This window comes from Crinia signifera, chromosome 3 (assembly GCF_055691185.1).
Source record: "Crinia signifera chromosome 3, ASM5569118v1, whole genome shotgun sequence".
NCBI classification, from domain to species: domain Eukaryota; kingdom Metazoa; phylum Chordata; class Amphibia; order Anura; family Myobatrachidae; genus Crinia; species Crinia signifera.
The window spans coordinates 151,034,873-151,061,570 of record NC_139219.1 but is presented as its reverse complement, the minus strand read 5'-3'; the positions used below and the strand labels follow the sequence as shown (position 1 = coordinate 151,061,570).

Sequence of the window (26,698 nt, the reverse complement as noted above, 5' to 3'; positions counted from 1 at the left end):
CACTGGACATAACGGTAGTACTGGATTTAACTGAAGTACCACTGGACTTAACAGCAGTACCACTGGACTTGACAGCAGCCCTAGACAGCACAGCACCACTGCATGGACTTATACAGCAGCACAGGAGACCAACACATGACACCAGCACTGGCAGCAAACAGCACAGTACCACAAGACTGGACTGCACTGGAGTGCACAGGACACCACCGCTATAAACAGGTCGCCACCCCACACTAGCTTCACAGAGAGACACAGAGACAACCTCCCTTAACACTCTCTAATGCCAGAGTGAAAATGGCAGCGGTTGCGGGGAATTTATATAGAGTTCGTATCTCACGAGAATTTGATTTTGGCATGGGGTGTGGACAAGAACAGGGAGGTGTGAAGGAACAATAATTTGGAGACAGGCATCTGGGGTGCTGCAGGTGACCTTTTAGGGTACAGAACAAGATGTGTTTAAATGTATGATGTGACAGTGATATAGGTAATTAAACTTTTCTGTTCATTATAATGTCATGCATCACATAACTATACCATCTGGATTATTAAATGAAGGCCTAAGTGCACAATACTATAGTTTTCTCTGATTATGCTCTATACTCACTTGAATGATGGTAGATACAGTATACCCACTGCTATAGCCATATTAATTTGTGCAGCCCCATGGGTATTGTGTCCCTGTGAGCACCCCTCCCCCACCATTTATCTGGTTATTTATTGGTCATGCTCATGTTCTGACCGTTGCTGCACACCACAAGCTACCAGATTATGGGTGCAATATGCAAGTATTCACGAGTTGCCGCAAATCCAACCCCCCCCCCCCCCCACACACACACACACACAGCCTTAGCTAGTTAGCTCACAGATGCTTTATTCAGGTAAAGTTAAAATCTGCCTTTCACTAGGGCCACATGATAAGTGGAGGAGAATCAGATAATGAGTGGGGCAGTGCCAGCAGAAAGGGGAGGGTTGTGGAGTAGGGAGGGAGCCCTGACGGCTTAATCCAGCCCTGCACACAAGTGGAGCTATAAATAATATTTCTGTTACATATATTTAGCTGTATTCTTGAAATATTAAAGTAGGCATGTATGTCAATTACAATATTTAATATTGTTAATTTAGCTGACAGATATTTAATGTATTTAAATGTCTTAGACAGACTGCAAACAAGTCTAAATGTTAAATATTGTTAGATTTCACTATATAAATACATATAAAACACAGATGAATTAATCAAACTCTCTGGACACAACTGTTTTTACTGCAAACATATTAAATAATGTCAAGTAGTTGTTTGTTCCTTGTAATGCTTTAATGCAGCGTTTCTCAAATCTGGTCCTCAGGGAACCCTAACAGGAGGGCAAACAAAGGATCTCTACAGCATGTTTTCCAAATGCTTAATTTATGAACAAAGCAAAGAAAAAGTGCTGCAATAAGCCTAATAATAAATTTTTCATATACATACTGTAATTGGCATGGTTGAGACCCAAAGGCATATATTCAATGCCGTGGGCGAGCGGTGACTGCGAGCAGGACTTTTTGCTCGCAGTCACCGCTCACCCTGTCAGTATTCAACTGACCCCCCTCATACGCAAATTCCCCCTCGCTCCGTTTTTTGAGCGAGGGGGAATTTGCGTATGTGCCTCCAAAAGCTGCGAGAATCGAGGCTAATTACAGCGAGTTTTCTGCACTAGCCTCGGCTTTCGCAGTTTACGGGAATCCTCGCCGTTCTGTGACGGCGAGGATTCCCCCGGAACGTTGCATAGTGCGAGCGGCCGGCGCGGGGGTTACACTGCGAGGATCACTGGTTTTCTGTGATCCTCGCAGTTTAACCCCCTCACCGGCCGCTCGCACCAGCATTGAATATATGCCAAAGTGTTTGCTTGTTCACGTAATCTGAGCTAAGATTGAGATTAATAGTATACCAATGTGGACACATTTGTTGATACCCTTACAGTATTGAAACAATGCTTCATTCCTCGTGCAAAGTGACTATTTTAAAAGCTATGGGCACCCTAATTGCATATTTCAGATAGGAACCAGCCCACAGGTAACCTAACACATTACTTACAATAACGTATCTAAAATATTTACACTGACGACAATATGAAATTAAGTTGGTCAACCAATTATTTACAATTTTGGGAACAGGGAACAGCATTTTATCAGTGATAACTCATCTTAAGCCCCATACACAAAAGACAGGATAGTAAAAGATATTGCCCTTCTGAGTAATATCTTGTACTATATTATCGTGTGTACACATAATATGAATCCCTTTCGCCGGTTTTCTGTATTCATTCCCATGGGACTATAACCAATCTTTCTGGATAAAGCTGCAAGACTAAGATCGTAAACACCACTATATTGCAAATGACAAATAATAACCTCTATGTCAGTGTCTGATTGAACTATTTTGCTTTGTAAATGACAGTGGTTTCCATAGAAGAAGATCCAAAAAGACTCAACTTTTAAAAACACACTATAAAAAAATCAAACCGTGAATTTTCAAAAATGTATTTGACTCAATGCTTTTGGGAGAATGTCCTTTAGACAGATGAGTGTGGAAACTGGAGCTTTTTGGCACATTAGCTCTATACTGTAATTTATTTATATATATATATCTTTTGGAGCTGTGTTGCTTTGTCTTGTATGGGGAGCCTTGAATCTGTACAGGACACAAAAATACCAAAACTATGAAGGCATTTTGGACTGTAACATTCTACCCAGTGTCAGTCTTAGGTCATGGGTCTTCCAACAGGATAATGACCCAAAACACACACACACCCGAGAATGTTTACTACAGAACACTGGAAGTGGCCTTCTATTGTTCTTAATGTGAATCCTAGTGAATATTAATGGAAGGAGCTGAAACATGCAGTTTAGAGAAAGCAACCATAAAACCTAACACAGCTGGATCAGTTTGCCCAGGAAGGGAGGGCCAAACTACCTACTGTATTGTCAGGTCTAAAAGTCTCACTTAGAGCTACAGAATTAAACTGATTGCAGCGATTATCTCTAAAGGTTATGCCAAAATACGGTACATAGGGATACAGGTCCCATTATTTTTATCCATGCCAGTTTCATTTGTTTTATTGTATAAAATATTTTTTTAATCAAATCTCTAATGCATTGTTTATTTGCTTTAAATATGGTATAAATAAGGATGGCTGCCAATATCTTTTGTCACTGTAACGTTACTGTATTTTAGAGAAACACATGGATTCTTCTTCTTTTTTTTTTTCATGGAGGGGTAGAAACAAATCTTCCCCTGTCTGTAGTTTAAAAGAGTGCAATGGTTTTTACATATTTTACAATACAATTTTGTGCAGGATACAGAGTTGAACTGAACTTGGCCACAAATGCTCATGCTTTGACTTCATGGAAAGAATTATGTATATTCACCCTTATGCTTCCTTTCAGATGTGGATTTAGACTTTATGGGGCCCTAGACAAGATACCGGTTTGGGGCCTGCCTCCCTCCAACAATCCATGACACTACAATATATATTTTTGCTGCGGGTTGTAGGCGGCATTGATAGAGTACTTTGGTGCATGCACAGTCTACTGCTCAGCTACATGAACATCGGCACTTCGTACAAATCTGAATGAGACTCTAGGTTACTACTCTTTTGGAAGTAGCCTTAATTTCAGGCTTAATTCCTTTTAAAGTAAACTGACTGCATACAGTGAATGAAACCATTTTGTGTATCCAAACATTTTTATCTTATCAAAGGAACAGCAAAGGAACTTTAAGAGTGTGGGCAGGTCCATGTGATGTCATTTCATCATGCAGAAGCCATACTGCTCCTCTGGCAACATTTGGATGGCCAGGATTGTTATGGGGCCTCTTTAGACCTCCTGTGCCCTAGGAAAATGCCATGGTTGCATTGATCAGCACAGACGGTGTAATGGTCAGCATAACTGCCTTACAGTACCTCTGCTCCCTTTAGTACTGAACCAAGCATATGTCTCCTATCCGTATGCTTGGTTTGATACTGTTATAAGTGTTCACTTGCTGGGTTCTAGTAAGATCATGAAATGATAGCCATCTCAAAATGCACCTTATTCTAAAATGATTGCATTTCATTTCTATGTTGCTAAGCTTTTTCCACCAAATACTGAGAAAGAGAGATACTGTATCTTCAAAACAAAATATTTTCCAATTATTATAGAAATCTTGTTTACTGCAACATATCACATATCATTAAACTCCCCGTTCAGACCGTGTTGCTGAGAGATATCTTACTTGCTTTGCAACCCAAAAGACCCTGCCAAGATTTCTTAGGAACAAAAACACATGCTGGCTGTCTTCTCTGGAGTACAACCATCATTTACTTTATGCAATTCCAGGACCTCCTTGTAACTATGCATAAAACTGTGTGCAGCTTCAGTAAGACACCATTGATGACAATGATGTTGTTGAAACAATTGATTCCCATGAGCTTATTATATGAGCTACCTGTACTTGCTTCCGTGATTGTCACTTTTGAGTATTTTAATAATTGAAGGTGGTGTAAATATCATCTATTGTGTAACTGTAACAACCAATTGAGAAGTCTGTCATTTTCTGTGAAACTGGTGCCTTTTAATAGCACTCACCTAGCACCCATCACCTTGTACAAACATTACTCCCTCTGCAATGTACACCCATTTAACATTACTGCAAAATTAATCACATGGGGTGAGATGTACTTGCAAAGTGATAAGTGATAAAATGGAGAGTGATAAACTACAAATCAATCAGCTCCTACCTGTCATTTTTCAAACACAGCCTGTGACATGGCATTTTATTAATTTTCAAGATTAGTACATCTGTCCCAGTGTCTGAAAATAGTTTTGTCACAGTGGCCGCTTGCTGCAGATATCCTGCTGGGTAGTTACTGCAAATGCATCCATTAGTATTGCTGTCCTTTAAATCTACAATCAAGAAATATTTGTTTAAATTCCAAACTGCTTTAGCCTTCTGCTCTTATCATAAGTCAGGTATAGTAAGTGTTTAACTAGAAGGCTCATACTGATCAAATACATGAATGCCTTTAGAGATCATTATCGGAATACTTCGGTGCAGGTTGAGTATCCCTTAGCCGAATATCCGTTATGCAAATTATTCCAAAAACCATACTGTACATTCCGGAAAGTGATTTTTTTTTTGCACCAATCACCTCAAAATGACCATGCAGGCCATTTTCTCAGTGGTTATTGCCAAAGCCGGACCGACAGAAAGTTGAGTATGATTAAATGGGTGCATGGTATGTGGTACCTGGGCCCTCCTACAGTATATACACCAGTGGTTCCAGAGAATGCACAGGGCAATAGCATACATTATTCACTAAACCAATGCACATCTGTTTAACTCTGTAACATCCTCCATGTTTTCTCTGTTGTGCTGCAGACTGGTCTACATGGAAGGTATACAGTAAATCAGCCATAGATGTTATGGCAAATGCTGCATTACCCATTCACTCAAAGTTATTAATAATAATAATAATAATAATAATAATAATAATAATAATAATAATAATAATAATAATAATAATACTGTGGGGTAAATTTACTAATGGAAATTTTATTGAAGATGGGATGTTGCGTATAGCATTCCAGCAGATTCTATTATCTTCTAGAAGGTGCTAAATAAATAAAAAGTAGAATCTGATTGGTTGCTATGGGCAACATCCCATCTTCAATAGAACTCCCATTTTAGTAAATTTACACCTATGAGTTAACTTTATTGACTATATATATATATAAAAATATATATATATATATATATATATATATATATACTAGGTGATTCATCGCGCCCTACGGGCGCTCTTCACACCGTCGTAAGGGGCTGCGCCCCCTTAATTTGTGAACATTTGCATATGAGAAAGATGGTTAGAATTGTATGAAAGATGGCCTGTATTGCAACTTGAGTTATAGGTGAAATGTGTTAAATAGAGAGCATATGATGTGGAAGGGGTGTGTATTGTTTTGTTTAATTAAAAAGCGGTTACAGAGTAAGATGTACATTGATAGTGTGGATGGTACAGTGACATTTGTGGGTGTGGGGGGGGGGGTGCCTGTGTGTGCATGTTGTTTAGGTGTGTGTGTGCAATAGTATAGTAGGGTGTTTCTGAGTCAGCGGCTCCCCACTGGCGGAGGTCACGACACAGGAAAACAGGAGGCTGGGTAGTGATAGGGGTGTGTGGGCATAAGGGGGACTAAAGAGGAGGGTGGGAGATACTGTGCAGCTTCTGCCAGTGGGTGAGGGTCCAGCGTGGCAGTACAGGAGTACAGGATGGTGGCCCTTAGTCAGTGTCTCCTCCTACTGGGTGGGAGTTCGGGTGCATGAGAGCAGGAGGCTGGGCTATGAGGCATGATAGGGGCATGTGGGCAAAACAGCGTCAGCAACTCCCCAGTGGTGGAAGTTACGGTTCAGGAGAGCAGGAAGCTGGGTAGTGTTAGGGGTGTGTGAGTATACGGGGGACTAAAGAGGGGCTTAGGGGTGCCGTGAATTGCGGGAGGGGCGCGGGGGTGCCGTGAATCAAGGGAGGGGGGGCGCAGGTGTCGGCGAATCGCGGAAGAGGGCGGGGGTCCGCAAAGCGTGGGAGGGGGCGTGAATTGCGCGAGGGGGGGTTGCGAATCGCGGGAGGTGGGGTGCGCGGGAAAAAATTGACACAGAAAGTTCAACACATGTAAATGTTGACATAAGTGTGGCACTTCATCGGTGTCCATGTCGACACATGAGAATGAATATGAAAACATTCCAAAAAAGAAAAATGAATCTTCAAAAACTCATGTCAACCTTTTTCATTGTCAACCATAGCCGTGCCAGTGTTTTGCATGTGCCATTTAATCCTGGGGTTGCCGTGAATCGCGCGCGGGGGTGGGGGGGGGAGGGAGGAGGTGAGGGGTGTCCGCAAATCACGGGAGGAGGGGTCGTGGGTGGATGCCGTGAAGGGGGGGGGAGGGGGGGTCGCGGGGGGGTGTGGGTGCCGCGAATTGCGGGAGGGGGGGGCGCGGGGGGTTGCAGTGAATCGTGGGAGGGTGGGTTGCGGGGGCGGGGGGTTGCCACAATGACAGGAGGGGGGGTCAGGGGTGGGGAATCGTGGTGGGGGGGTCGTGGGGGCACCGTGAACCGCGGGAGGGGGGCCCGGGGGGTTGGCGCGAATCGTGGGAGGGGGGGTCATGGGGTGCCGCGAATTGCAGGAGGGGGGGGTGTCACGGGGTGGGGAATCGCGGTTGGGGGGGTCGTGGGGGGCACCGTGAACCGCGGGAGGGGAGGCCCGGGGGGCTGGCGCGAATCGTGGGAGGGGGGATCGCGGGGTGCCGCGAATTGCAGGAGGGGGGGGGGTCACGGGGTGGGGCCGCGAATCGCGGGAGTCACCGGGGGTGCCGCGAATTGCGGGGGGTGTGCTGCAAATCGCAGGAGGGGGGTCACGGGGGGTGCCGCGAATCGCCACAAGAAAAAATCAACACAGAAAGGTCAACACTTGTAAATGTTGACATAAGTGTGGCACTTCATTGGTGTCCATGTCGACACATGAGAATGAATATGAAAACATTGAAAAAGTGAAAAATAAATCTTGTCAACCTTTTTCATTGTCGACCATAGCCATGTCAGTGTTTTGCATGTGCCATTTAATCGTGGGGATGCCGTGAATGGGGGGGGGAGGGAGGGAGGTGCATACCTCCCAACATGACCCTCTCCAAGAGGGACACATTGCTCTGTTTCTGGACTTTCTTCTTAATTTATGGATTACCATCACCTGTGCTTAAACACCTTTCTTATCAATTACCCTGTTTAAAACAGGTGATGACAATCATAAATTAAGATGGAAGTCCACAACCCAGCGTTACAGCTCCAGACACACTTTGAGTGACAGATGTAGCCAAATATATAAGAGATATATATATATATATATATATACTTTTTTCTCCATTCATCTATCTTGGCAAACATAGCTTGATTTTAAAAGAGGGAAAGGTGAATATCCAAAGTCCAAAGCAGTGTGCATATGAGTAAGAAGAATTTCATTTGTCTTCTCTTGTGAGACAGATTATGTGAGGAAATGATGTGCATGCATCTTATTATTCATGTATGTTTTAGAACAGAGTGACAGGATGAAAGAAATCCGATAAAGGGAGTGGGAGACACAGAAGATAGAACCTAGGAAGTTGCACGTCTGTGTAGAATGCTAATTAGCTTAATATCCAGAATAAAGATACCTTGTGTTCCTATAAGGAAGCCAGTACTTGCATTTTCTTAAAATAGAAATATTGACGAAACTGCCCTAAACGTTTGTGTAAATAACAGTAGATAGAAAATACTCTACATTGTTTAAATGTATTCTAAATAATTTTTATGTAAAATGAAAATGAGCTATTTTTTATATTGATTAAAAGCAATAAAGCTCTGTATACATGGAGCGATTGGTCGCTCAGCGAAATATCGCTTGGCAACTTGTTGAGTGTCCTGTTTTCAAAACGAGACACTCTGCTGGGGGAAGCCGCTGGTCGTAGAACCATGCTCTTGCGACCAGTGACCACTGCAGGGCTGGTCATGGAAGCTCTCTCCCGGCAACCGCCGCCACATACACATGGGACATGGTCAATTAGCGACCATATCCCCGGCGATTGGGACTGAAATTGCACCATGTGTACAGGGCTTATGAGAGACGTAGAGCCTGATTCGCACAATATGTTGATACATACACACACATGTGTATAGATTGCACTCTGCATGCATCCAGAGTCCATCCACACAGAGTTGCAGTTGCGATTTAGATAAAATGTCTTCAAAAAGTAATGGGAGTTTCTGGTGGGTGACTGTTAGGAGGCTAAGGCGAATCACAGAAATCACACACAGCAGTGTCAGACTGGAGTATTAAGGACACACCGAGGAATTGCAGAGGTAGAGACCCAAGCTTACGGGTGTGGCCAATCTACAGAAGTGGTGTTGCCAGAAACTACTTATATATAAAAAGATCCCAACCCGAGCTAATATAATTTGTAAGCAGTACCTCAGAGGAAATGCCGTTAGAAAGGATTTAAAGGTTAGAAATGGAAAAGGATAGGTTTAGAGGGCGCTAATGCGTAACAAGTAATTGTTTCAAATAAGTTTTTGAAGTACTGTTTAAGTTTATTTAAAAAAAATTGTTACAATTAAAAATTTGAACTATAAACACATACTACAGACAATCAGGCAATTTTCAGCAAAAGTACAAATGATGATAAGCCGCCAGAGCAGAATCTTAAGGTGATGGGGTAAACTGGGGGATAACGTTTTTTCAAATGTATTATCAGCACACTTAACGTGCGCTTGGGACAGCCTGCTCAGCAAACCTCGGCGCAGCTCTCCGCTTCAATCCCCCCAGCAATTAGCGGCACAGGCAATCAACAGCCTCCTAGGCATACATCGCCAGTTAAGTTGCCCTGCCGCTTTGCCAGCCCAGGGCTAGCATTATCCTATTTCCACTGCAGGGACAACCCTTGCCCTGCTGCTGGCTCCAGGCTGCGCTTGAGATCATGCCCAGTGAGCCGGCCAACAAGCAGAGACAGTACATCAGTCTGAACTGATGGGACATCCCCAGAGGGGGGAGTTTGCACTCCCCTGCTTCGGCAGACAAGATGTTAATACAGAACAATAAGCTATAATATATCTACCCCATTGGTACTGTAGATGTAATAAGCCTGGTGAAGAGATAAAGTGTAGATAAATTAGAAGGTGATAATGTATCAGCCAATCAGCTATGTTTGAAAAATGACAGTTAGGAGTTGATTGGCTGGCGTGTTACCATCTTCCATCTTATCTCCAGTTTATCGCTTTACCAGGCTTAATAGATCTGCCCAATAATGAGATGTGCTCTCTGCCCCAGGTACTCCCATTCTCAATTTCCAGCTCTACCTCAACTGTTACCTGTCTCCAGCACTGCTCAAGCTGCCACCTGACCCCACTCTCAGCACTTTCCCAGCTGCTGTCTGTACTTCCTCCCTCACACCACTGACTGCATCTACCCAGCTCTTCACCGACTGCTCTTCCCCGATTGCTGTTTCCCTTAAGCCTTTCTACCCCATGCCCCCAGCACTACCCAAGCTGCTACCTGACCTCAGCACTGTTCCAACTGCTGCCTACCTTCATCCAAATGTCCGCTCGCAGCAATGCAGCTATAGTATTTTATGTATATCAGTTTTTTTTTTATTGTATGGGAAATACCTCTGAGTCATCCTTCATTTTGTTATAGTCAGACTTAGGGCTGCTGCCTAAATTCTGGAGCCCCTAGGCAGCTGCCTAATGGTAGAGCCAGCCCTGAGTCTGCAACATCTACTCTCAATTTCTTTCGTTTCCTCTTTTATTTTAAAAAACCTGGTTCAATCAATGCTTTTGCTTTGTAATATCATTTTACTATTAGTCCTGTGACTATGCCTTATTGTTTGCATTCATTTTATTTTTTGCTGACAATGAATTTTGAAGATAATAATAATAACAAGACAAAGATGACAGCAAAACCCACAACTGCATTCAGTATGCCAACACAAATAAGCAGTAACCTGCTGTTCTAAACAATGCAGAGAGCTAAAAGCCTTAGATAAAACTGTACAACATATGCACTCCCTGTAGGTGCTGGTTTATGTAGCAGTTCTTTAAAGAGCTATTTTTGAGCAGCAAACATCACTACTATATATTCTGCTGTATTCCTGTGAGATGCAAGCATATGCACAGTTACTGTACTCTACAAATAAATTCTAACACTTGTAATGATTCCAAAGAAAGCCTCTGTTAGACTAAGTAAAGTCAGACCTACATCCTGCACCAGCAACTCAGGCATCACTGTTTGCATGATTGTCTAAAGGCACTGAGTTCTTGCGTTGATTCAGGGGTGAAAGTTCATACTGGGTACCCAAGGTGAATTAAAAGGTGGTGCTCCCCCCAGTGGATCGGGACTGCACTTGTGCTGCTGTCCCAGCAACTTGCCAATGGTACATCTGGGGAAAATAAAGGTTCTTATTGCAGCTAATTGGATTCTAACAAAAAATAAACTACAGTGCATATATGTGTGTGTGTGTGTGTGTGTGTGTGTGTGTGTATGTGTGTGTGTGCATATATGTGTAGGTAATATATATATATATATATATATATATATATTTTTTTTTTTCTAGAAAGATAAATCAGAGCACTCCATAGTGCAATAAAATAAAGACATTTATTTATAAAAAACAATTTTTGTCTTGCATAAAATCAGGCCGTTATCACGTACCACAATAGGCGGTTCAACAACCGCTAGACAACAGCATACACAGTGGTCATACACACTGAACAGTTGGAGCGGTTACACTCATAGACGCTTCACTTGCATCAGAGGGATAGGGACAAGGACTCGCCAGGCCATGCTCAACGCGTTTCGCAATCACGTACTTCGTCAGAGGGCTGACGAAGTACGTGATTACGAAACGCATTGTCCCTTTCGTGAGATTCCCGACAGGGTTTCAATTGATCCCTTAGATTCTTTTAATACATCCGTAGGCCTCTATTTATAGAGGTCTACGATCTCACTTGGTGATTTGTAAAGCGCAATGGAATCTGCTGTGCTATATAAGAAACTGTAAATAAATAAATAAATACATTTGCACTAAAAATGTCATTCCAGTAAAATGTCTTATTCGGTTCACAGATTGGGAGGTTGCCTTGTAGGCTTAGGGCAATTCAGTGGAACTCCCTTACAATCCCATAAGCTAATTTGTCTATGAATTCTCCTTCCTCTGTCTCTGTTATATGTCAATCACTGAGTGTTAGGTCTTTCTGTGCTCAGATTGTTTGTTCCCAAGAATCGCCTGAAGCCTGCCCAGGCTCCCTCCCAATTACCAAGAGCTCACAAACAATCTGAGCACAGAAAGACAAAAATGCAAGATAATCCCATGGCAAATTACACACACACATATGCACAGCTACACACACACACACACACACACACACACAATATTTGCTTAATATGCCTTATTGAGATTGTAAGTACTGCCAGTATTGAAAGCACAACAACTGTACATGTTTTTCTTTGTGAAATCTATTTTCCCACTTCTTGATACCTTGGTTAGTTAGATATTACTCATTAGTTATTCATTGTTATGGGATTTTGAAAGTTATGTAAATGTCCAACAGCTATTGTATTATTCAAATGATTTTGCATTAAAAAATGTATTTTTCTTTCTGCAGGTTTTCCAGATTGCGTATGTTATCGTAAAAGCAGCCAATACCCCGCGACCTGGAAATTGGATTTTAGAGAAATCTATCGATGGTATTACTTACAAGCCATGGCAGTACTATGCTCTGACTGACAGCGAGTGCCTGACCCGGTATAATGTCATCCCACGAATTGGTACACCCTCATACACACATGATGATGAAGTCATCTGCACATCTTATTATTCAAAGATTCACCCACTTGAAAATGGAGAGGTAAATTGTGCAATGAAGCAATAGCAAAGACTTGACAGCGCCAAAAGCTGACTTAACTGTGCTCTAACTGACAGGTTTTATTTCCCTGACAACAGCACACTGCAGGCTGACAGTGCTCTCTGATTGCCTGTAACATAGCAGTGAAGGGGGTTGAATTGGGAAACACATTTCCATTTCCATAGAGTAATGTTTTCGCACAAAGAAGACAGACAGAGCAGCAAAGGTGACTGGAAGATTCACCCACTAATTTAACTATGAAAAATAAAATGCATTACATTATGCAGCTATTCCATCTATGGACCATTGTGATGGTTTAACAGTCTGTAGGGTTAAGTCTTTTATACACCTTACATAATATGGAAATTTGCAGAGTAGGAAATGGTAATTAGTGATCTATTTAAAAAGGAAGAATGTTCACCTGGGATTTAACATTTACAGTACAATTTGTGAAATAATATACATTTCTATTTCCTATACTTCCTCTGTACTGTATTATATAATATATTTTATAATGAGTTTGTTGAAAGAGAGAATACCTTCATGGCCTGTTTCAATAGCAATATTTGTCCTCAATTAGACAATGGGCAGGATTTAATTGCATCAGAGTTCAGCGGCCTTGCGGGATTCCGGCCTAACTGGGTAGTTTTTTTTAAAGGGACAATCAATTGCCCCTTTAAAAAAAAAAAAAGTAAGAGATGGTCTGGAATCTCACTTGGCCTCTGAACTTGGAGGCTATTACATCTCGCCCAATGAATTAGCAATGCTTCATTCCTTCAGCTTCCCAATGCTGGGTATTAAAAATATGTGTTTTATTTTTTCTAAACAAAACGTTCACAAGAAAGCTACAGATAAGAACCATACTCTGGTAAGGTGGCAAACCGGTTATTTCATTTCTTAGCATCATGCCACGTAAAGTCCTCCTACGCTCATTGCTGTATATTACTCCAAACATAACCAGATTTATTGCACATTGTGGTTGTGAAGGAATATTGGAGTCTGTTTGTACAGGCCAGAATTTGGTCCCGACTCTGATGGTGGGGGTCTGCGCATGCGTGATAATGCACATGTGCAAACAGGCAAGGAAGTTTGCTGGGGTCTGCCCAGTGTTTACTGGGTGTGCACATAAAAATGGTAGGCACGTGCATAGAAATGCTGGTCAGACCCCAGAAAATGCAGGCGTACAGTACCCCTGCCTGCTCAGGACGGTGGATGACATCACTTAATGTCAGTGCCCGCCCTCAATTAATTGGAAAATGTTCATCTGAAAGTAGGTCAAGGCTTACTTTTCACAGAGGACAGAGGAAAAATCCTCTGATGGTGAGTATATAGCTAATGATTTTTCGGTACTTGTTTCCTAGCACGGCGCCCATCGTGGGTGATTGCATACCTTAAGTTAAGGAAACTTAAGGTATGCGATGGACACGACCGACGCGATATTTGGCTATTTTTAGCCTTTATTGCCAGCAATGAGAAAATCGCATTGATTATAATGTCATTATAATGGCACACGATGCGACCGATGCGATCAACGCGATAATACATAGGGAGCAATGTTAAATTAGCCGGCTATTACAAAATTGCGTTGATCGCGTCCAACGCATGCCATTATAATGGCAAGCGATGCGACCGACACGATCAACACGATTTTACATAGGGAACAATGTTACATGGGCCAATGGCCCCAATGTTTGATTGTATAGGCACCCTAATGGGTAATGTGTATGTTAAATGCCCCCACATTGTTAACGGCAACCCACGATTAACGCCAACCTGAAGCGTGGCGAGCCAGCGAGGGGCGGCGGTACGCGTCCTACGACCTTTTCATACCCCCACTATCCACGTTGGCGTGGAGTTGATCTTATATAGTGTGGCGAGCGCATCGAGCCACCGAGCCTGAAGCGTGGTGAGCGCAGCAAGCCCCGCAAAGGGACGCATAATACCTGTGAAGTAATGCGCGTCCCCTCGCGAGGCTCGCTGCGCTCACCATGCTTCGGGCTATATAAAATCAACTCCACACCGATGTGGATAGTGGGGGTATGAAAAGGTCGGAGGACGCGTACCGCCATCCCTCGCAGGCTCGCTGTGCTCGCCACGCTTCGTGTTGGCGTTGATTGTGGGGTGGCGTTAACAATGGGGGGCATTTCACCCATGAGGGTGGTATACAATGAAAATTGGGGTCTGGGGGGCATTTTACATTGGGGCCAATGTAAAATTGGGTCTCAGGGACCATTTTACATTGGTTCCAATGTAAAAAATTGCGTCGATCACGTTGATCGAACCGCATGCGATTTGGTTGCATATGATGCGATCGACGCAATTTTTTGGGTCCCGATGGATGCAATTATAATCGCTGGCGCCGTGCTAGGAAACAAGTACCGATTTTTCCTTTGTGCGGTGTTTACCTGATCACTAGGCAGCAAATATATGCAGCCTATCGAGCAGGTCTGAATCGGGCCTAAATCTTGTGTGCATTTGCCCAACTTTTCTGGTATGCACTATATTGCTATTGCGGAGCATTGAATTTCAATCCTTTGTAATTTATAGGTGGTGCTCATACCCTCCAACATGACTCATTCCATTAGGTACAAAGGGGTAGATTTATTAAGCTTGGTGAAGTGATAAACTGTCTGGTTTTTATCACCGGCCAATCAGCTCCTACCTGCCATTTTACAAATCAAGCCTGTAACTTCACAGGTAGGAGCTGATTGGCCGATGATAAAAAAACAGATAGTCTATCACTTCACCGAGCTTAATATATCTACCCCAAAATGCTATGTTCCTGGACTTCGCTCTTAATGTATGATTGCGATCACCTGTGGTCGATCTACTTTATTGATGAGTAGGGTGTTTCACCACATGTGATGGCACTCACACAGTAAGAGGGAATTTCAGGAACAGAGCATATTGTAACTAAGGCATGGGTGCATGCTGTTCCCTACAGCATGTACCCATGCTGTAGGGAACAGCAGAAAAGTGCATGAAATCCAATAGTTAATGCACCTTTATCAACATTATAATCAAAACCGGCATAATTGAAAAAGAAAGAGAAAAGTATTTGCCTCTCAATGTAATCTTTGTGGCAGCTGCAATATTTATTTATGCATGGTTCATTGTATTCATTTTCAGAAATTAATTTTAGTAATTTAGTAAACAGATGATTTTCTCTGTATTTTACTATATGTATCTAATATAGTACGTGATAAGTAAAATTGGAATATTTCATTACAGATAAAAAATTTTTTTTTTTAGTACAAACATCTAGAGTTCACCATAGCTTTACATTATTTGGCAATGGCCACCATGGGCAGGGCCGGATTTGTCACTAGGCATGTGAGGCACGAGCCTAGGAGCAGCACCTACTATGGGCAGCAGCTGTCACTCTGAGTCACTGATGCTTTTATTACGTGCATGCCGAGTGGGCAGTGGAGAGTGATGAGCAGCACCGCCGCCGCCAACATAAATCATGGTCCTGGAAGCTCACTGACTCTGGCTGAGCTGAGCCACTGCCTCATTGGATATGCTATACACACAGCCTATTGGCTACTATGTATAAAATGGGAATGCAGGCGCAGGGATAGCTGAGCCGAGCTGCCGCAGTGCGTCCAAGCCCAGTGTCTTCAACATTTGCAGAAAATAACCCGACAAGCCCCTGCTTTCTGGAACACTTTCTGTTTTGGCCTGCACAATGCCAGTGGCATGTCAATCATGCTGCAGTTTTTTTGACACGGCAACCAATGTTGCAGAGCTAGATCTGCACATATTCAGTGCGGTTCTTGTGAATGCAGAGATCATTAAACAACAGAAATTTATGTAAATATCACATTTACTTACTGATAATCTCTCTAATTCATGACCATAAGTGCATAAATGATCTAAAGTTCAATTTACTTCTTTCATGATACAAACCATGCATAAAAATGTGCTACCCAAGTATTTTTGATTATTGTTAGAATACCCCATTTACGTTTTATAAAAATATTCTATTCATTTTTCATTAATCTTATTCATATGGAATCAATACTCTAGCACAGGGGTCCTCAAACTATTTTGCTCTGGGACCCCCATCAGACAATAAAAATAATGACAGGACCCCAGCAAGTGACTGCAGAATGTCATCACATCACATGTGTAGTCAGCAGACAGCACATACATGGCAGCATTGTGAATAGGGTGGCCAATCCCGGGATTTGGCCCCCAAAACGCCGGGATTTCAATCCCGGGTTTGGAATTTCCAATCCCGGGATTTCGGGATTAAACTGCGCATGCGCAGTTTAATGCCGGGCAGCGTCTGAGCTGCCCGGCTTCCCCATACCCCGCAGTGCGCAGCGTGACGAGAACACGCTGCGAGGTCATGCTGCGCAGGGCACACGGCACAGCCGCACATCCACGGCTGCCCGCCCGCCCAGCGCTGACGGCCACCCGCCCACCCAGCCGGCCACCCACCCAGCGCTGACGGCCGGCCACCCGCCCTCCCACCCAGCACTCACGGCCGGCCACCCGCCCGCCCACCCAGCGCTCACGGGCACCCAGCGCTCCCTACCAACCACCCACCCAGCGGTCCCTGACAACCACCCACCCCTCCCACCCACCCAGCGGTCCCTGACAACCACCCACCCACCCAGCGGTCCCTGACAACCACCCGCCCACCCACCCAGCGGTCCCTGACACCCGCCCACCCACCCAGCGCTCGGGCGGCCAGGGTGTTTTTTATTATTAGGGAAGCCAATCCCGGGATCCCGGGAATCCCGGGATTGAGCATTTTTCAATCCCGGGATTGAAAAAAAGCCCCGGGATTGGCATCCCTAATTGTGAAGGCACAAAATGATGTAAGGAGTCTAAAATAACAGAATCTTCAACAGATTTTTCAGACTCCTTGGATCACTGACTGAGATTAGAAAAAGGTCTCAGCATGATGGTCAGCAACATGGAGTTGCGACCCCATGCTGAGAAGGATGGGACCCACTTTGGGGTCAGGACCCACAGTTTGAGAACCTCTGTTCTAGCATAACATGGGCTGACGCTAACCATGTCTGTATGTTGCTATTCTCAATTTTGTTACATCATTTTGAAGAGTGGGTTCCTGGCTTCCTATGTAACCTAGAAAGGACAGAAATTAATAAAATGGCTTAATGTCACAATAAATATTTTATATTATTCTATAGATAATATAAAAATAAAATTATCCAACTATCATCACAGATGAAAAATCATATAGAAGGAACAAAGTACAGTAGAAAGCAATATTACAGAATAACAATGCCCGTGCTGTGATATCCAGCTCAGTATCTGCGACACAGTGGTGACATGTTGGCATGGTACTAGAGCTATAATTCTGTAATACCGGATGGGATGCCCAGTCTGTTAACACATAGGTAATTATGGTACAGTGACAGTGTCACAGCATCAGGAGAACAGAAAAAATGATTTAGAAATCTAAAGATTGGAAAGACATTATTTATGGATTAATTGTCAGGTTTTCTATTTATTTCCAGCCCACTCATGTTATTGGAAATCATATGTAACATTATTTAGGTTATGAGAAGCTTGTTATGATGCCTAGTGTTCAAAAAAGTACAGATGCATTTTGATTTGCTCAATTTCTGAATAGAAGGAAAGGCTAAAAAATGATGTATACTTAAGCTCAAATTTAGCTATTTTGGGCTCAAAGCATTTAATATAGTTCATAATAAGGAATGTACAGGGTTATGATTTTATAGGCGCGGTTACGCCTCAAGAAGTAATGATGATTTTTTTCTTCTCATGGTTTCAATAACTTAGAAAGTAAGTGGGTCCTGGAACTACACAATTTCAGCAGCAGCATCCATGTACTTTGTTATGTTCATCAAGTACAAATACAGTAATACAAACAAATTATTTTCAATTATAATAATTTGGTGACTGAATGCTGTTACATCTGCAGGTTGGTACTGTTATGTTATACAGTAGAATGCAGGGCTGTACCAAAAGCACAGGCTGACCCTAAGAGAATTAAGATGTTTTGAATATTATTGATAAAGAGGAGTTCTAGCTCTACACTGCATGAGGGGGATCTAAGATGACCGAAAGATACTCAAACACATAGGGTAAATGTGAAGGAGAGGTGTTAAAGGAAAAGCCGCAGATTTTGATATCAGCTAAAAAAAGGTTGCAGTGCAGGCTAAAGAAAAATGTTCAAAATGTAGCTTGATTAGAAGAATAAAACTTTGAAGAAACTTAAATGTAGTTGTACACAAATCATAAGTTACTGTGTATAGGGGAGGAGAGAATTATGTTTCTTGATCATACCAAGGTGGATTACACTGGATCTGGTGCCAATATTGTCTTTGAAGTAGGCATCAAAGACATGAGCACTAGGGGAAAACAGGGTGTGGCCCGAGTAATACGTTTAAATTGCAAAGCTTAGACAGGGGTTGATTAAATGGGTTGATATTTACAACTTCTAGTAGGTTTACTTGGTTAGCAAGAGACAGTATAGTAAGAAGTCATGACACATGTGAGGGAAGTCAACTTTGAAACACATTTTCTCCATTGGTGCTCAGACGTTCGGTGGCATGTCTGTTTTAGATACCTGGATTAGCGTTTGAATTACCAGAGACAATGTATGGTGGATGGTGCCATCTTGTCTAGAATTTGGTAAGTGTCATAATCAGTGACATGTGGTCAAGTGAGCAACAGTGTCTCCTGTCATACTCCAGTATGCAGAGAGAGAGGGTGCAAATGCACTATGCGATCATTACATTACATTATAATATATAATAAGAGGTTGTTAGTATATTAATGGCCAGTGATATTGGCCTGCCCACCAATCGTCCAGGTCACCTCTTGTTGAGTAAGTATGAAGGTCCCTACTATAGGTTTGGAGGGTAGAGAGTGCGTGAAAAAAAGAGTGCATACATAAATAATAGACAAACATGATATAAAAAGTGACTGTGTATTTAAGTTGCAACTTAAATACACAGTCACTTTTCATTACTGAGGGTGTGCAATTTAGAGCCACTTTCCCATACCATACTCTAGTATGCTCCAGATCTTGACTATTAAAATGTTAATAAATTACAGAGAAGATATTATAAATATTTTCTTTGTTTTATTCTATTCATTTTTATAGTCAGAACTATGGCGTATACTGGAGTACTGTATGTATCCCCTGCCTACAGTACCTTCTCCTCACATCTCTGATCCAAACTCACCAAATTGACAGCATTTTATACACTGTCGTACCTTTTGTATAATTCCCACACAAACCCTTGGGCTCATATATGTGCAATTGTGGCTCTAGAGCTGGGGCTAAAGCACAGCCCAAAATTCAAATAGAGGAGTCACGCCACCTGCCAGTGAGTCCCAGTCAGGTTTTTTGGTTGGCAGGTGGTGTGACTTCCCTCATTAAATTGGGAAGTGTTTGTAAATCTGTCTCAGATACTAGCCAGTGCCTTCCCAGTCATTGACCTCACCTCACTAATTGCAATGCTTAGAGAAATTATACCACTATAAATAGTAGTAAGAGAGTGGAATGGAACAAGTGACAATTATAAGAAGATGGGGCCAATGGGATTAAGGTAATACAATGTGTACATGGATTTGGATGCATAAGAGGGTGGTAGATTCAAGGTGAGGCAAGAGAGTGGAGAGAGATATTTAGGTGCAGTAAAAAAGAGCAGTAGTTGGGTAGGTTGTAAAAAGTGAGACCTCTACTTATTGTACAGCATTAGCTAAAGATTTCCATAAAACAGATCCCCATTCTATTTTAACCACCAACAACAGATAGACTCATTAACAGTGTACAAGTTGTAAACTATTGTAATTTATCATTCCAACATGCAATTGTAATAGGAAGGGTACCCAGACAAGTAAAGAGATAATGTGGAACAGAGGTCCTATAAAGAACTAAGCTGAAGGGTATACTTGTCAGTGACACAACAATATTTGCTAAACAGTTCATTAGGCTGACATTTCCCAAAATTCTTTGGGGGAATGAATGAGTTTGGAATAGTGCGAAAGTGCAGCCCATGACATTTCACCACACATTTAAGGCATGGCATTTGAATCTGTTCTCATTAACAATACCCTAGAAACAAGCTAATGTTATTTTCTTTAATGCACTGAAGCAGTCATTCTTATATTAACTGTATACCATTTGTTCCCTGAGAAGCAAACTAAACGAGACTTATTTTGTGAGAATACTGTATATGGATCTCACTAATATTCCATAAAACAAGATGAGGTTTCTGTCTCGTTCCTCTAAGTTCAAAAATGTGGAACACAATAACAAAAGAGAACAATGTCAATAACAGCACATAACAATAACAAGCATATCAAATATTCAATGGGACATATTTCCTAAACAACAGCTTTGGTTCTAAACCAAAAAGTGATTGTTATTGCCATCGTGTTTATGTCTATAAAATTATTTATTGACTAACCATTGGTTTTCAGTGCCAAATTAAAGCCTACTATGATGTCGGCTGGTTTTGACATTATATTATTATTATTATTATTTATTTTTTTTTGTATTTGCAACAAATGAACCAAACAGCCTATAAATAGACCAACACTTACTGATGGCTCTCCATAGGTGAAACCATACTACGTGCGATTTCTCCATCACATATCCCTTATAAAAAAGCCCCAAACCCTACAACACAATGCCTGATTGTGTACAATTGATTGTACAGGGCCTGATTAAGAGCTGTGCCCAAATATATTCGCAGCTGACATTCCATATACAGATATTTAATGGAAATATACAAATGTCTCAGAAAGCAGGATTTGTTCGGCGATGCCCACCAGTGGCTTTGTTATTCTCGCCTTTTGTGTATAAACATAGTTAGGCAAAAAGGCTGCAGGTACAGTGATGCCAAAGCCATCTTTAGTACATTTGGGATAGCAATCGCAGGCAGCGACACACCTCAAATATGCTCAAATATTCTCAACATTAACATACTGTAGCATACAATAAGGTTGCCATTGGCAACTTCTCCAATGCTACACTTCTCCACTTTTTTAAGTGCGTCTCCCCAAGTCTATTTTGCCAAATGCTTCAATTGTTTTACTAAAGAATTGTAAAAGTTTATATCCATGAAGCACCTAACCTACATGAGGTAACATTGCAGTGTTTTTAGTTTTGCAAAAGCAAAACACAACACACAAAAAAGTTATATTTACATGTGAAAGTATTGTTAATAAGCCATTTATTCAACAGAAAACACATTTGTAAGTTGGTTGCCTATTATTTGAACATGCTTTTCACCGGTTTTGTGGTCAGTCTGTTCTAAAGTGTCTAAGTTCTGTCAGTTTTTTTAAAGTACATTGGTTTTTTACTTGTAAATTTGCAATTTTGTTCTGTTGGCAAATTTGACAGAAAACTGTCCAAATTCACAAAACCAATGTACATATGTACATTAAAATCTCAAAACTGAACCATATGCCTCAAAGCTGACTGACAGAGAAAACCTAATCCGAACATAATAATATAAAAAAATCCACACTGTACTGTATGTAAATTGCCTATGCAATTGTAGCTTTCCACTTCAAATAACACTTTTTAATATATGGTATCTAGTCAATTGGATTGCATAAAAGTTTAGGTAACAGTTTAAATACTGTATGACTAATACAATCTATGAAATATTACAGATAGCTTTGATTATGTAGTTAGAGGTGACAATATATATAAAATCTGTGTACCAAAGCATTCTTGTTAATTCCATTATTTGGATCTTGAATTTATCTGGGTAATTTGAATTATATTGAAGATAGAATGGTCAACATACCAACTTCAACAGAATTCTTCTCTTAGTAAATGTTCCCTTTAGTGTATCCCTTTAATATATTACACCAGACATGTCCAAACTATGGCCCTCCAGCTGTTGTGCGACTACAAGTCCCATCATGCTTTGCCACAGTTTTGCTATTAGGGAATGCTAAAACTATAGCAAGGCATGCTGGGAGGTGTGGTTTCACAACAGCTGGAGGGGCACAGTTTGGACATGCCTGTATTACACTGAAAAGCTGGACAGGAAGACATTTAAAATAGATACCTGGGGCAGAGGCATCACTTGGGCCCTTATTCTGGTTGGTGCGGCCGGAGCCGCACACGGTGCTCCGGCCGCACAAACCAATCCCCGCCCACGAGACGGATCGCCACGGCTGTCCGTACACGGACGGCTGGCGATCCGCATAAAAATGGTGGGGCGTACGCCTCCACCATGGTGGGAGCTGCCCCCTGCATTCGATGGTCGTCGACCATCGAAGGCAGGGCCGCACGCCACAGCAGCTCCCGCAAGCTGAGACCACACGGACAATCGTCCGTGTGATAGCTTGTATGGGGGCTGAGAGCTGACATCCGGCGACGTCAGCTTTCCGCCCCCATCACTGGCGTCATACCCTTATTAGCATGCATACGCCCCGCGTTTGCATGGGAACGCCCATGAAACGCGGGGCGTATGCATAGGGAAATGAGGGTATGAAGCCCCTCACGCCCCTATACGCCCCCTTTGCGGCGTATATTTTTTGTGTGCGGCGATTTCACCTGCACATGCGCAGAGTGACCTCTGCGCATGTGCAGTGTGAAAACATCGGCGGTACGGCCGCACGCGGGCCGTACCGCACAGATTAGAATAAGGGCCTAGGTTTGGTATCAACCAGGCTAGAAACTCATGGTGTCACTCTGCCACCCAACAGACAGACAGAGAGATAGATAGATAGATAGATAGATAGATAGATAGATAGATAGATAGATAGATAGATGAACTAGCAATCCAATAGTAGTCAGTCAACAGCCTGGCTGCCTTTGTAATAAAAAATATAGCAGATGGTGTAGAAAAACACTAGGACAGGGACAACTCACTTTACAAACAAACTTTAACCCTTTGAGTGCTAAGTGAATTTTTCAAAATAGGTGTGAAAATTGGCAAGCAAATATTTTTATTCATCATGATGTGCATGGTGGGGAGGCCTGTAGAGAGTCTATTGAAGGGGAGAGGGGAAAGAGGAAGCTAGTAAAGAATTCAAATGGGTCCTGGGGTGAAACTAATCACAATATTAGAGCCATATCTAAAAATAAACATAAATTAAAATGCTTACTGGCTAATGCAAGAAGCTTAGTGAGTAAAATCGGGGAGCTAGAAACGGTGATCAGTAGGGACGACTACGACATCATTGGTATTACAGAAACATGGTGTAATGAGTCGCATGACTGGGCATTAAACATGGAGGGATATACACTCTACAGGAAAGACAGGGAAAATAGAAGGGGCGGGGGTGTGTGCCTATATGTAAATAATAACTTAACATCATGTGAGAAAAATATGAGCACAGACCTGGAAGAAGACAACTCAGAGACAGTGTGGGCAGAGATAACCGACAATAATAAAAAAACAAAAAACAAATTTATAATAGGGGTATGCTATAGACCACCAAATATAACTGAAAGGGAAGAGTCTCTTCTTTTACACCAAATCAAACAAGCATCAAATCAGGGTCAGGTATTAATTATGGGGGATTTAATTTACCCGACATTGATTGGGAAAACGAAACAGGTAAATCAGCAAGAAGCAATGGGTTCTTAAGCTTACTTAAAGACCAGTTTATTACACAAACGGTAGAAACTCCAACTCGTGATGAGGCACTCTTGGACTTAGTATTAACAAATAACACAGACTTAGTTTCAAACACAAAAGTAATTGAACAATTAGGGAACAGTGATCACTGGAAATCAACTTCAGTAACTTACATCAAAAAGGATCTGCAAAAATACTAAACTTCAGAAAAGCGAACTTTGAATTATTCAGGGAAGCCCTAACAGGAATTGGGTGGGAAACGGAGGGAAAAAATGCAGAGGAAATGTGGGATACTCTAAAAAAAGGTGCTTGATTCACTAACTATTGAATACATTCCTAAAGTAACTAAAGGTAAATTCAACAAAAAAAAAGCCACCATGGTTGGACAAAGAAGTAAGGTCAGCTATCAACTTTAAAACCAGAGCCTTTATATTCTATAAAAATAACTTGAATGAGGAGGCGTTTGCAAAATACAAAGAATCAAACAAAACTTGTAAAGGGGTAATCAAAGCAGCTAAAATATTATATGAAGAGTGCATAGCCACTGAAAAACCAACCCAAAGAAGTTTTTTAAATACATAAATAGTAAACATTTAATTAAGGAAAACATAGGCCCACTAACTGATACTAGTGGAAAAAGTGTTACTGAGGACAAGGGAAAAGCAAAACTGTTAAATGAGTTCTTCTCATCAGTATTTAATAAGGGAGAGCAGACTGTGGAACGAACATTTACCACAAACGGGACAAATAAGCCAGATCTCATTGTGGATTTCACGCCGAAGGAAATAATACTGAGGCTAAGCAAACTCAAAACAAATAAATCACCAGGGCCAGATGGGATTCATCCGAGGGTATTAATGGAATTAAGGGATGAACTAGCTACCCCGCTAAATTATATCTTTAGCAAGTCACTATCGTCAGGTATAGTACCAAAAGATTGGAGAATAGCAGAGGTAGTGCCAATATTCAAAAAAGGAAAAAAGGAAGATCCCGCTAATTACAGACCCGTTAGTTTAACATCAATTGTGGGTAAACTATTTGAAGGATTTTTAAGGGATGGTATCCAGGAATATTTAGATCATCACCGTCTACTCAGTACTAACCAACATGGGTACGTGAAAAATCGTTCATGCCAAACTAATCTACTAGGGTTATATGAAGAGGTTAGCAAAAACCTTGATAATGGAAATGCTGTAGATGTGATTTTCCTAGATTTCACTAAAGCATTTGATACTGTCCCACACAAGAGATTGATTAATAAAATGGAGAACCTAGGATTGGGTGAAAATATCTGCAGATGGGTAGGGAATTGGCTATGTAATAGAGAACAAAGAGTGGTTGTGAATGGTGCCGTATCAGATATGATACCGGTACTAAGTGGAGTGCCACAGGGTTCGGTTTTGGGGCCCATTTTGTTTAACATTTTTTATTAACGATATTGGGATATGGTTACTCAGAAATGTATCCATCTTTGCGGACGATACAAAACTTAGCAAAGTCATCAAATCATCAGAAGATGTCACCATGCTTCAAAATGATCTTGCAATTCTAGATGAGTGGGCAAAAAAAAAATGAGGTTCATTGTAGATAAATGTAAGGTTATGCACCTTGGCAGACACAACCAGTGTGCAAGTTACAACCTTAGCGGAGAGGAACTGGGTAATTCCATACTTGAAATCGATCTAGGAGTCCAAATAGACAGCAAACTGGGATGTAGTGCCCATTGTAATGTAGCTACAAAAAAGGGCAACAAGATTCTGGCATGTATTAAGAGGGGAATGGAAACTAGGGACTCAAGGGTAATTATGCCACTGTAAAAAGCATTGGTGAGACCTCATCTCGAGTACGGAGTGCAGTTCTGGGCCCCACACTATAAAAAGGACATCATAGAATTAGAAAAAGTCCAAAGGCGAGCAACAAAGCTTATTAGGGGAATGGAGAATTTAAGCTACGGGGAGAGATTAAGCAATTTGGGACTATTTACATTAGAAAAGAGACGTTTAAGGGGGGACATGCTCAACATGTACAAGTATATCAAGGGCCAATATAAGGAACTGTCACACACCCTCTTTTCTACTAGAAAGGAATCTAGGACACGAGGGCATGAGTATAGATTAGAAGAAAAAAGATTTCATTCAGCTAGTAGAAAGAATTTCTTTACGGTCAGAACAGTCAAACTCTGGAACTCTCTTCCCAGAGAGGTGGTAATGGCTGGCTTATTAAATGCGTTCAAGGCAAAGTTGGACAAACATTTACTGGAGAAAAACATCCATGGGTACAAATAAGAAATATAATTTGTCAGTAAAATACCAGAACCTACCAAATCAGCAATGGATATCTATACCAGGTTGAACTAGATGGACGCAAGTCTTTTTTCAGCCTTACCTACTATGTAACTATGATGACTTGTAATGTTTACCTTGTACACAGAAGGAAATATAATATTTTTACGCAACATTTTTTATTTAAATTTATATAACAAATGTGAGTGACATTGGCATTGTTAGTGGCTACAGTATTTTGAACATCTCTAACACTCAAAGGGATAATGCAACATTTCAGAGTGCAAACCCCTGTCATCAGGCTACAGTGAACAAACAACATAAACCTCACCATATACAGTGTGTGACGAAAATGATCATCACAGTTGAGCACCAGACTGTGTGGTACGCAGACCGGAAGTCACCTGTGACCTGATTTT

General features: G+C 41.6%; 1 protein-coding gene across 1 annotated transcript in view; it reads left to right on the top strand.

Moving 5' to 3' along the window:
- LAMA2 (laminin subunit alpha 2) overlaps positions 1 to 26,698 on the top strand; it is a 727,667-nt gene that overhangs the window by 197,749 nt on the left and 503,220 nt on the right. The window contains exon 4 of the mRNA XM_083176751.1: positions 12,197 to 12,439. Coding sequence (XP_083032877.1) covers positions 12,197 to 12,439 — 243 coding nt within the window. The remainder of the gene's footprint in view (positions 1 to 12,196; positions 12,440 to 26,698) is intronic.